Genomic DNA, 12828 nt, shown 5'->3' with positions numbered 1-12828 from the left:
GTCGCAAAGTGGCTCGTGAGGGGGAACGTTGGGCGGGGAAGTGGGGGGAAAATGAAATTATAATTTGGGGGGGGGGGGGGGCTGGCGGCGGCTGAAGAGGGGTTTAATTTGCCCTAGCAACCTAGACGGAATTTCGTCTAGGTTGCCTCAACCTAGACGGAATTTCCGTCTAGGTTGACAGATCAACCTAGACAGAAATTCCGTCTAGGTTGACCTATCAACCTAGACGGAAATTTCCGTCTAGGTTGAGTAAACCTAGACGGAAATTCCGTCTAGGTTGATCTGTCCGTCTAGATTAACAAACTAGACGGAACATTCCGTCTAGTTTGTGTCAACTTAGACGGAACAAACTAGACGGAATTCATTCGTCTAGTTTTTGCAATCAAACTAGACGGAAAAATATTCCGTCTAGGTTGTTCCGTCTAGGTTGCTAGTTTTTCTACTAGTGGTTTATTGATTAGCATTCTATGTTAGGCGATTTTTTCCCTCTATTAATTGCATTGATATTTAAGGAATTTATTTCAATTACTACTTGTAGTCTAAGGGGGTGTTTGGTTCAATTTCTATAAATTATAGGAAATGTTTTCCATCCAAAATATGATTTGCTTGTATTTCTTAAAAAAATTATAGGAAAAATTTTGAGAAGTCAAAAAGTAACAATTTTCTTATTTTTTATACTTTTCTTGGTTGGTTCAAAACAAGAAAATGGCTCATAACTTTATAGAAAATGGGTATGAGACGGGTTTTGTTGATTAAATAAGGAAGGTGTCAGATTTCATGTTGATTTCCTCTCATTTTGAGAGGAAATTGCTTTTTGTAAAATTTGATAGTTTTTGATATTTTATAGAAAATATTTCTCTAAATTTTTTGTTGAACCAAACACAATTTACAAAAATCTATAGAAAACTTTTAATTACAAAATTGTCATTGTCAGATATTTTGAGAAAAGTTTTCTCAAAAAATGTGCAACCAAACAAAGCTCAACGGATGTTGACATGCACCGTGGGCAAAAATAGTAGTCTTTCTTTAAGTGAGATTAAGAAGTTATCTTAGGGTATATACAATATAATATAGTGTAGATAGCTAGATAGATTATAATAAATTTACTTTATAATGCATATGAATTCCTTGAATGGAATTTCTTGGTCTCCTCAGTTCATGGGTTAAATAAAATAATAGAATTATTCAATAGTAATTCAATGCACTAACAATTATAATTTAATTAATAGTAGTTTATTAATAGCTAAAGTTTAGTATAAAATAAATATAGATATATCTAACTATACTATATATAGCCTATAATTGTCTTACTATAATTTATAAAATATATCTAACTCTAGTAAATAATAGTTGTATTATAATCTTAATAAGTCTTTAATAATGTGATGTGATTTAATAAGATCGGAGGCTATGAGAAGAATCTAAAGATGTATAGTTTGTGTGTGTATATATGTGTTTGATTTGAAGGGATATGATTTATGTATGCACGTATGAATTTTATGTTTGTATGTACATATTTTTATGGATGCATGTATGTGTTTAGGAGGGCTTTTCAAAAAAAAAATATTATAAGATTATAATAAGTGGAAGCCCAATACAAAGTCAATAAAAGCTAAGATTAGTTTTATCCATATAAAATTCATACGATTGAATGAGTGGAGGGGATTATGTCATCTCACTACCAAGCACTACTTTTTGTGCTTGGTACCAAGCATATCCATCTCTCTCTCTCTCTCTCTATATATATATCCAAACCAGATTTAGTACGTCGGATGAAGACTGAGTGATCAGACTGACATCTTTTAAAACCGACATCAGATATAGCAGTACTAAATTTCTCAAACCATGTCTGTGGACTCTGTTTGAGACCATATATCGCCTTTTTAAGCATACAGACATTATTCTCCCCCTGAGCAACATACCCCAGAGGTTGCTCCATATAGACTTCCTCATGCAAGTCACCGTACATGAAGACATTTTTAACATCCAACTGAAACATGGTACAGTCCAGAATAGCGGCCTTAGAGAAAAGTAGGCGAATAGAATTGAGACAGGCAACGGGAGAGAATGTCTCAAGATAGTTGACCCCATAGATTTGAGTATAACCCTTAGCAACAAGACGAGCTTTATAGCGATCAACTGAACCATCTGCGTGATATTTCGAGGTATGAACCCACCGACAGCCAACCACTATAGCACCCGTAGGAAAATATACAAGATCCCATGTCCCTCTAGAAATAAGTGCATCCATCTCCTTATCCATGGCTTGTTTCCAAGCAGGAACTAACATGGCCTCCTCATATGACTTGGGTAGAGATATAGAGGACAAGGACAAAGCAAACTGACGAGAAGAGGGAGTAAGACGGTTATAGGAAACAAAATCAGATATAGGATGATTAGTACAAGACCGTTGACCTTTCTGATGAGCAATTGGAATACCAAGTTCAGAGGGATTAGAAGGAGGCAGACCTACAACGGGAGATGATTTTTGGCTGGAGCAGAGAGAGGGATAGGAACCTTTGGACGGCGATAATACATCAGTAGTGGCGGTGGTGCAGGTGGCACAGTAGAGGCACCACGTAATCCTGGAGAAGATCCATCAGCAGAAGGAACGGAAGCAGACAATGGAACAGTAATAGAACCACTAGAGGGAAAAGGAACAGATGGATTGACAATTGGAGATGAATCATCTGAAGAGAAGTATGGAACTAACTCAAAAAAAGTCACATCTGCGGACACAAAATACCTCCTGGTGGATAGATTATAACATCGATAACCTTTTTGAGAGCGCGAGTATCCTACAAAGACACACTTAATAGATCGGGGAGACAATTTATCTAGTCTTGGAGACAAATCTTGAACAAAACAGGTACATCCAAAAACACGAGGAATCATAGAAAATGTCTGTTTATCAGGATAAAGGCAGGTGAATGGTATTTTATCATTAAGAACAAAAGATGGCATCATATTGATCAGGAAACATGCACTAAGAATAACATCAGATCGTAAATACTTTGGAACATTCATATATATCATCAAGGTTCGAGCAACATCTAAAAAATGTCTATGCTTCCTCTCAGCAACTCCATTTTGTTGTGAAGTGTAAGATCATGAAGTTTGATGGAGAATACCCATATTTGCACAAAAATGAGAGATATCATTTTTTATGTATTCCAATGCATTATTGGTACTAAGAATACGAATAGAGATGGAAAATTGATTTTTGATTTCATTATAAAATATTTTGAAAACAGATGAAACCTCAGATCGCTCTTTCAAAAGATAAAGCCAAGTCATGTGAGAGAAGCTATCAACAAAGATAATGAAATATTTATAACCTCTCATAGAAGGTATACGACAAGGATCCCAAATATCAGAATGGACTAATTCAAATGCAGAACTGCTGCATTTGTCAACACAACTCTGATAGGTAGCGCTAGTGCTTTCTCAGTTCACAAAACTCACAACCTAAAAAAGAGATAGACGTAGAAATGACTGATCGAAGTTTTGATAACGATGGATGACCAAGGCGTTGATGTTATAGTAAAGAATGATGAGACTTTTCTGCAACAAGACTAGTAGTGGGCGTATCGTCATCCAAATAGTACATGCCTCCTCGCTCATGCCCCGAACCAATCTTCATCCTAGTTGTTAGGTCCTAAAAAACATAATGAGAAGGAAAAAATATGACTTTACAGTTGTTGTGTTTTGTAAACTGACTGATGAACATGTAAACTAACAGGAAACTTGGGAAGATATAAAACATCAGTAAGAGTCAGCGAGGAAGTAGCATGGACTACTCTATCACCAAGAACTAGAGGTTATGTCCCATCAGCGATACGTATCGATGGAAACTTGTCAGAAAGGTTTAAGGAAACAAAGTGGCCATTTATACCTGTCATATGAGAAGAGGCGCCAGAATCTAATACACGTGGTCTGTGAGGAGAGGTAATGTAGGCATCTATACCTGAAGAGGATGCATGAGTAGCAGTATAACTATTCTGAGAGAGATCGAGTAGACACAACCGGTCAAACTCAGCCTGAGAAAATTAAACTGTGGAGGAAGCTGAAGTAGTAGTAGTAGGAGAAGCAGCAGAGGTAGTATCAGCTATCTGGGCCCGTGCAGGATGACCAAATTTTTTTTAGCACTTCTTAGATATATGGTTAGTTCTTCCACAATGGTGGCATTGACGTAGATTCCTATCCGAGTTAATTTGTCTTCCACCAAAAAAGCGTCGTCCTCCCCCTATGTCGCGGCCACATCCACGACCATGACCTCGACCTCTGCCATGTCCGGAGAACATAGCAGACAAGTCAAGAGATGGAGTAGACAGTGAGGCAGCAGTATCTCCAGTAGTTACCTGCATAACTATTGAGAAAGTAGCAGTCAAAGAAGGAATAGTATCTCTTCCTAGTATCTGGCCTCGCACTTGAGACTGTAAAGTAAGACTCAGACCCGATAAGAACTTATACACTACAAGGTCCCTACGATATCCCAATAGTGTTGGTGCATCCGTAACCGCAGGCTGATGTATCTCTAACTCATCGATCAGACTTTTCAGTTTACCAAAGTACTCAGGTACAGAGCGATCGCCCTGTTGAAGAGAAAAAAGGTGTTCATACAACTCGAACACACGGAATGTATTTTTCTCATTCCCGTACATAATTTTTAAATTATCCCACATCTCCTTAGCAGTGTTTGAGAATATGACATTGCTACTGATCTGGGCTTCCATGCTGTTAAGGAGCCAAGTCATCACGCAACAGTTAGCAGAGATCCATGCGGGATACGTAGGATCTGTAGATGCAGGAGGTGGGGCCAGAAGATGATCCAATTTGTTCTGAGCACCAATGAAGATGTGGAAGGCTTGTGACCAAAGTAGATAGTTGGTGCCATTTAACTTCACCATGGTCCCCAATACAACTTTGGGGGCAGAGATCTCAGTAGTGGTAGGGGTAGTAGTAATAGCAGCAGAAGAGATGTCAGATCATGTCATTGTTACAGATCAGGATGGTACAGTAGCAGAAAAATCACAACCTCATTGCATAAAACCCGAATGTTTAAAACAGAAACCCAAAGGTTAGAATAAAACCCAAAGGTTTAAAACAGAAATCCGAAGGTTAGAATAGAAAACTCGAAGGTTAGTGTGTAGGAACCCGAAGGTTAGAGATTTCATCCAAGATTTGCTTTTTAGATATTATCACTAGTGATACTACTAGTATGATATATTATACTATATGAGCTATATATATATTATATCATAATATATATATATATATATATATATATCATTATTCTGTATTTTTAGATCTGTACCTCTTACACCCTCAACAAGAATACAACACTCCACTTATTACAAAATCCATCAACTAGGCCCAAAAAGGGAGCCCAAACCAAAACAAACTAAAATAGCAACAATTAAAAAAAAGAAAATCACAAGAGGCCAAACAGACAGCGGCGAACTCCAAGATCAAAGCAAGCAGTGACAAAAGAGCACGAACGAAGTGGAGGCGACAAAGACTTTGATCTGGGAGTGTTGCTGCTGGAGGTAGCTGGAACTCAGCAGATCTGAGGAAGAGGCATCAGATCTGACTTAGATCTCGTCAGATCTAGAGGAACCGATGAAGATCTCCTCGCCTTCTCTCTTGCTTCGTCTTCTTCATTCAGATCTAGCAAATAAGAGGAAGTTCTGAGGATGCTCTCGACAAAGCAAATGATGATGGTGGGCATCGGCGGTGAAGTATGAGGGTGGCGACGATGAGAAGATCTAGCAGAGGACCGCTGGCAGGCAGAGCCTTCGAGCCTTCGACGACGATGGCGGAAGTCGGCGAAGTCCGATGGCGACGAGCAGAGAAGGTCGGTACAATTTTTTTTTTGAATCAAGGGTTAGGGTTTGGAGGGTACATGCTCTGATACCATGTTAAAAGTGAGAAATAAGAGAGTCTACACTTTTCATTCATCCACATGGGTTTATATAAGAGTACATATGGGTAATAGGCTAATTGGTTAATGGGCCCTAACCTAATAACCCAAATACTAATTCTAACAAATCCTTTCTGTGGGTTTAGATATGGAGATTGGTAGGGGAGGTGAATTGTTGAGCTATATGAGAGAGGATAGAAAGTAAAGAGATGATGTATAACTATTTGTGTTTGGATAGACAAAAAGAACAATGGCGGAGCTTTTTTTTGGATACTGTCCATCGATCAAATTGTGAACTTCTGCCTTGTCTAATGTGTTAGATATAAATCAAATATTATTAAGTTATAACATGCAAATTAACAAATAAATCTGAATGTAAAAGGGGTTAGAAAGTCTAGCATGATCGGGAGCAGTCATGTAAACACTGTCCTAGAAGATTAAGGACTGGTCTATCGCCCTGACACAGATGGTCCTCTCTCCCTTAGCGGTAAAACCCCCCCGAAATCAGTCAGCCTCTAAACTCGGGCGAGAGTACAGAGCTTCTTCTCAGATGAAGAAGGTTGCTCGAAAATAAAACCAAAATATGGATGAAAATCGCTTTTGAAAGCAGAGGAGAGAAGAGAAAGAAGAGATTTTTTGTGTGTTTTCGAGAATGAGAAGGGATGCTTATATAGGGGTTTTAGAGAGCCGTTACAAAATTCAGCAATCAATTCTGTAATGTTTGCCATAATGCTGACCATTATGTAATATACCTGTAGTCGTTACACACGTGAAAAACGTGCAAAATAAAGCCAGAGAAAAAAACATGTGCGTGCAGCGTGGCGAGGCATGGCGCGCGCACGCGCGCGTGTGTTATGCAAAGCCCAAATAATACAAAACCCAAAAAAACTATTCAAATCCTAATAAGAGGAGAACCATTATAAACCACTAACTATTCATTTCTTTTTTCAATGTGGGACTATTCACAAAGGTAAAATTATCTTTTCTTAATAACATAGCCAACAGTCCCTCCCCACCCCCACCCCCCCAAAAAAAGCAATATTTGACTGAAAATATAAAAATCAATAAATAAATCAATAAATCACAAAACAAATATAGGTTGGGCAACCTTTCGTATCGTGAATTCGGGAGAGGTAGCTTTCGACTTTGAATATTTTCTTAGTGAGTTCATCGCCACCTGAGGGACATAATGGACTAGGCCTTGAATTAGACCCCTTTAACCAGGTATTGACGAAAACACACATAATACATCTTCATCTATTGAGTAAAGCAGGTTGAGCGTTAAAGGCCATGCTCACAATTAATCGACTCATGAGAGTTTCTAGGGATTAGCCTAACCCCCCTAACCACAGCCATCACGGTTCCTCTCACGTAGGTAAGTCCTCCAATGGTACTATAATTGAATAGCATACCCTCTGCAATACACACGTTGGACTTATTAAGAGTAAAACTAAGCTTAACCAGCTGTATCATAAGAGCATCATCACCATAGAGAAGGGGAAGTAGCAGATGCTACCATAATGATATATAAATATATCTAGGTCGATGCTCTACACGAGTGTTACTAGTCCAGCTTGTTTCTACCATATTGAACCTACACTGGGACTAAGTCTCCAAATAAAGGTTGGGTTACCACTGTCAGTGACCTCACTTATGGGTTTAACATCATCTCCCTCGGTGAATCCAAAACCACACTCCTGGATAAACCCTTAGTCAAAGGGTCAGCACGATTCTTCTCAGACTTTACAAAGTCTAAGATCATAACTTTTCCTAGCAGGCGTTGTACAGATTTATCAAGCCCTCTAGTTCTTAAGTTATTTTAAAATTAGCCCTTCATATTATTGAAATTGCCATTAGGTCCCCTAGTTGTTAAGTTATTTAGAAACTAGTCTCTCCAGGCAAGAGTACAAGTAGCAAGAAGAGAGATTAATTTAAAACAACTTATAAGGATAATGGAGCTTAATAGCAATTTTAATTATTTGATGGACTAATTTCAATTTTCAATGATGCCCACATAAGAAAATAACATTAATAAATATACCTGCTGCAGACAACTGTCACATAGGTTTCTGAACAAATCTGCATTCACTTTTGCCACCTTTTGTCTAAGCTTGTTAGATGCATAAACAATCCAATGTATAGAATTATTAATAAAAGAAGGCACCATATTGATATCTTAAAGAAATGAAAGCATTAACTATAAGCAAATATCATTACTAGAAAATATTTAATGTGTAACCTCTGTTTCCAAGGGAACACTTCCAATTTCAAATTTTTTCTTTTAATATTTTACTGGTAGGATAGGTATTTTAAGATAATGAACATACATGTCTAATGTTATTCATATGCTTCAATTTCAGACATCTTGATAAGCCATAACTTCCGGATTCCTTTGGGAACACAATTTAAAGAACTAAAGCCCAATAGTGCTAATAGAACCTTTAGTGTTCAAATGATAGTGGGGTCAATTTCTACAATCATATTCAATAATGCTATAACAGATCAATATAGAATGAATTACAAAGCATATGACACATCATAAACTTACCAACATAGGGCCCTGATAACACAGATCAGTATAAAGAGTAAGCATATCACACTGCAGAAATTGGTCATTTTTCTTTGCTACTTAGTTGATACTCAAATCAAGTATCCAAATATGTGATTCATGATCTAATTTCATGGAAATATGATAAATATTCTTGGCTATTAAACATGTAAATTTATTGAGAACAATTAAAATTTTAAATTTTTTTTATAAACAAGATGTGAACAAAGTTCTTCTTTGAAAAATTGTATCAATAATGTAATAGCTACTTTGATCCACTAGCTTGGTGAGGATGCTTTGCTATTTGAGAACTTAGGTACTTAAAATCAAAAGGAAAGTTAATTATACAAAATATTAGTAACAGGTGCATAAAACCATGAAAGTTCTAGTTCATAGCTGAGACTATAATATTTTGAAAAACAATTTATTTCCAAACCAAAAACCATGTTTTTCTGATCAACAAATAATTAGAAAAGTTTGTGCATATATAATATCGTTATAATATAAATATTTCAAGGTTTCACAAACAAAAGCTGTATAGTCATGAGAACATGGCTAGCACAATAATAATGCAAACAACATTTACCAAATTAAGAATGAGTTATTAACTATTCAACCATTTTATGGTAAGCAAATAGGTACTTCTCATGTGAAGTGGAATAAGATAGAAATTTTCCTTTTTCCATCAAAAGTAATATTTTTTTAAACAACAACTAATTATTAATACAATCAATTACAAGATACAATTAATTGTAATTAACTATTAAAATTAATTAGCAGTAATTAATTACAACTTAATTAATTGTAATTAAATAAATGTAATAAATGCATTAATTAATAATAATTAAAGCAATTAAGTACAGATTTAAAGTTATTTTGAACAAACAGTAAAATAATTTTTTAAATGCTTTTTTTAGTGAACAATAACTTTTTTCCTGATTTAAAAACAAAAGCTATAAACTATTAATCTTCTAGATTGTTAGATATAAATTAAATATTATTAAGTTATAGCATGAAAATTAACAAATAAATCCGAATGAAAAAAGAGATCAGAAAGCCTGATCTGATAGGGAGCAGTCGTGTAAACACTGTCTTAGAAGATTAAGGACCCGCCTATAGCCCTAACGCAGATAATCTTCTCCCCTCTAGCGGTAAAACCCCCCAGAATCGGCCGGCTTCTAAACTCGGGTGAGAGTACAAAGATTTTGCTCAGATTAAGAAGGTTGCCCGAAAATAAAACCAAAATATGGACGAAAATCGCTTTTGAAAGTAGAGGAGAGAAGAGAAAGAAGAGATTTTTTTTGTGTGTTTTTAAGAATGAGAAAGGCTGCTTATATAGGGTTTTAGAGAGCCGTTATAAAATCCAGCAATCAATTTTGTAACGTTCACCATAATGTCGACCGTTACGCAATAAACTCGTAACTGTTACACACGTGAAAAATATGCAAAATAAAGGCAGAGAAAATAAAATGTGCGCGGCGTGGCGCGGCATCACGTGCGCGGCGTGGCGCGCACGCCCAAATAATACAAAACTCAAAATACTATTCAAAGCCCAATAAGAGGAGAACCATTCTAAACCACCAACTATTCATTTCTTTTTCTAATGTGGGACTATTCACAAAGGCAAAATTACCTTTTCTTAATAACATAGCCAACACAATGTTCAAAATTTATCCTCCAAAAGCACATTGATATATTTTCCCATCATCTGTTTTAGAGAATGGTAATCCATAACTTTCAAGTTCAATAACTGCTTTAGGCGCCTTTCAACATGTATACTGAATAGCATCCTGATCACTTGATGACAAATTTATCACTGATGTCATAAACAATGAGAAGGAACACACAGACCAAACAACTTAAGAAACTTAATTATATTAAGACTATAACACTATCATCATTGCAGATCATTAGCTTCACACAGTGGCAGACTTCTTGTAGTTTTATTACAGATCTAGCGTGTGTTTTGAGTTCCAAAAAACACTTCAAATAGAAGATATGATTGACAAATATTAGAAAAGACAAAATGATAAAATTTTGTTAAGGAAAAAATTAAAATAATATTTACAAAAATGGTGAATCACCAACATACAAGAGAGCTGCACAAAACTTTGCTCTGTACTTTGCACAATATCCTTCTGAGATTATTATCGATCGCTTTACGATAATGCTGTTAATAAATTCAATCATAAAGATCCCACAATCTAAGGTTCTACATTTAGAAAAAAAATTACGATATTAAAAATGACTTTTAGAAAAAATGAACTATTACATTAGAAATACATGAAATACATACAGTCCTTGTTGAGGCACAGCAACTGACACAAGAACACGATGCTCCAATTTTCCCAATGTTCAATTACTCTCTATGAAACTCATAAACTTATATGAAAATAATCACACGCATATAAATAAAAACATTATACCTAAAATAGATACTCAGTATGACAATAATCACAATAAATTTTATAAGTGCAAATTAGTTAGCAGTAAACATGCATAAGAACTTCATCAAAAAATTTACTTATGAAGAGGGAGGATTATTACCTTTAGAAGAGGAAGACTTTGATTTTGAAGAAATCAAAGTCGTCGACAATTTCAATTTGTTCGAAGCCATGACTTGGGTCTATGGCTACGACGAAGAAGGAAATTGAGGAATAGGCCAGGTGAAGAGGTCGAGGCGAGTTCCGACGGCGACGATGGTGGGCTGGCTGTGATGGAGGAGAGTAGGAGATGGAGGAGAGGAACTCGCGGGGGGCTGTGGCTCTCGCGGGCGGAGGAGGGGAGGAGACGGAGGAGCTGAAGGCGAGCGGAGGATGGGGAGGACACGCGTTGAACTGAGGGAGAGATGTGACGCGAAGTGAGCGGTGGAGAAATGGAGCGCGGGCTCGAGGGAATGAGCTGAGAGGCTAGATCTGAGATCTGTCCACAAAGGAGCATCATGATTGGGGATGAGATCTGATTGAGCTGAGGGCTGAGATCTCGGGCAAGTGGAACGGCGAGGTGGTGGGAGGGCTGGTGTAGATTTGGTCTGAGAGGAGTGTGGCGAATCGGCAAGGTAGATTTTGGAGTAGGAGGTTTAGTGATTGACAGTCAGATGCGAGCACAGGCAATGTCCCTGCATTAATATTAATTGAGGGGGGAATTAGAACGTAATACTATTGAAAGACAGTTCACTGAAGGCGATGTAGATGCACTTAAGTATGCTCTTTGCATTTTTGAAGGTGGCGACGTCAGCGCAAGCAACCTTTAAAGGATCACCTTAGTTCATATTATTTATATATCATGATAATATATAGTCTGATTATTATTAATACGTCTATATGATAAACTAGTCGAAATTATATATATATTATATAATATTATTATATATCCGTTATATTAATATTATTTCATGTCGCGACTATGCACGATTTACACTTCTAGGTGGATTTTGGCGGAAGGCTTTAGGTATATATATGGAAAATATGATTCTAAGGGAGGCGCAAGAGTACCGTTAGGACGAGGGCGTTCTTCGAGGGACGCCGAACAGGTTATAATAAGTGTAATGAGTACGCTTCGGAACGCCTATATCTTAAGTTCTTTGGGTTTCCGGGTTCCCAAGTTGTCTGATTATCTTCAGGGGCTATCGATGGGGCTATTTTAAAATGGATTCGGAATGACATATAAACCAAAAATTAGGCATATTGGGTTGTAGTTACAAATGCATCAAGTGATAGTAAAATTAATGGTTTCACGATAATACAACTAAAGAGACAATGAAAAATATGTGTTACAAACATTCAAACATCATATTTTTATTTTATAGATTTTTTAAGGCGTTTAGATTATGATAAATAGAGCAAATCGTCCATTAAAATAGCTCAATTCATGTATTGAGACATGCATCATTAGATTCAATCTAAGGTGGCTCCTTAGAAATATATATATATATATAGGTGAAAACTTGTGTCAACTTAAGCGGATAGGGAATAGTGTGTCCACCAAAGTTTTTAACCACTCATATTGTCTAGGAATCCTTGTATTATATAAAAAGGTGTTTTATATTAATAGTGTTTTATATTAATAAATGTGTGGCTAGAAACTTTGGTGGACATCAACTTAAGTTGATAGGAGTCTTGCTCTCTCTCTCTCTCTCTCTCTCTCTATATATATATATATATATATATATATATATATATATATATATATATATATATATATATATATGGAAAAGTGAAAATATATATATATATATATATATATATATATATATATATATATATATATATATATATATATATATATATATATATATATATATATATATATATATATATATATATATATATATATATATATATATATATATATATAT

The 12828-nt window shown here is 36.0% G+C and overlaps 1 protein-coding gene across 1 annotated transcript in view; it reads right to left on the bottom strand.

Moving 5' to 3' along the window:
* LOC109834964 overlaps positions 1-4910 on the bottom strand; it is a 26104-nt gene extending 21194 nt beyond the window's left edge. The window contains exons 1-4 of the mRNA XM_020402971.1: positions 4277-4910; positions 3896-3967; positions 2518-2690; positions 1845-2419 (exon numbers count right to left, since the gene is read on the bottom strand). Coding sequence (XP_020258560.1) covers positions 1845-2419; positions 2518-2690; positions 3896-3967; positions 4277-4910 — 1454 coding nt within the window. The remainder of the gene's footprint in view (positions 1-1844; positions 2420-2517; positions 2691-3895; positions 3968-4276) is intronic.

Source organism: Asparagus officinalis, chromosome 3 (genome assembly GCF_001876935.1).
Source record: "Asparagus officinalis chromosome 3, Aspof.V1, whole genome shotgun sequence".
In the NCBI taxonomy this organism is placed as follows: domain Eukaryota; kingdom Viridiplantae; phylum Streptophyta; class Magnoliopsida; order Asparagales; family Asparagaceae; genus Asparagus; species Asparagus officinalis.
This window is presented reverse-complemented; position numbering and strand designations above follow the sequence as displayed.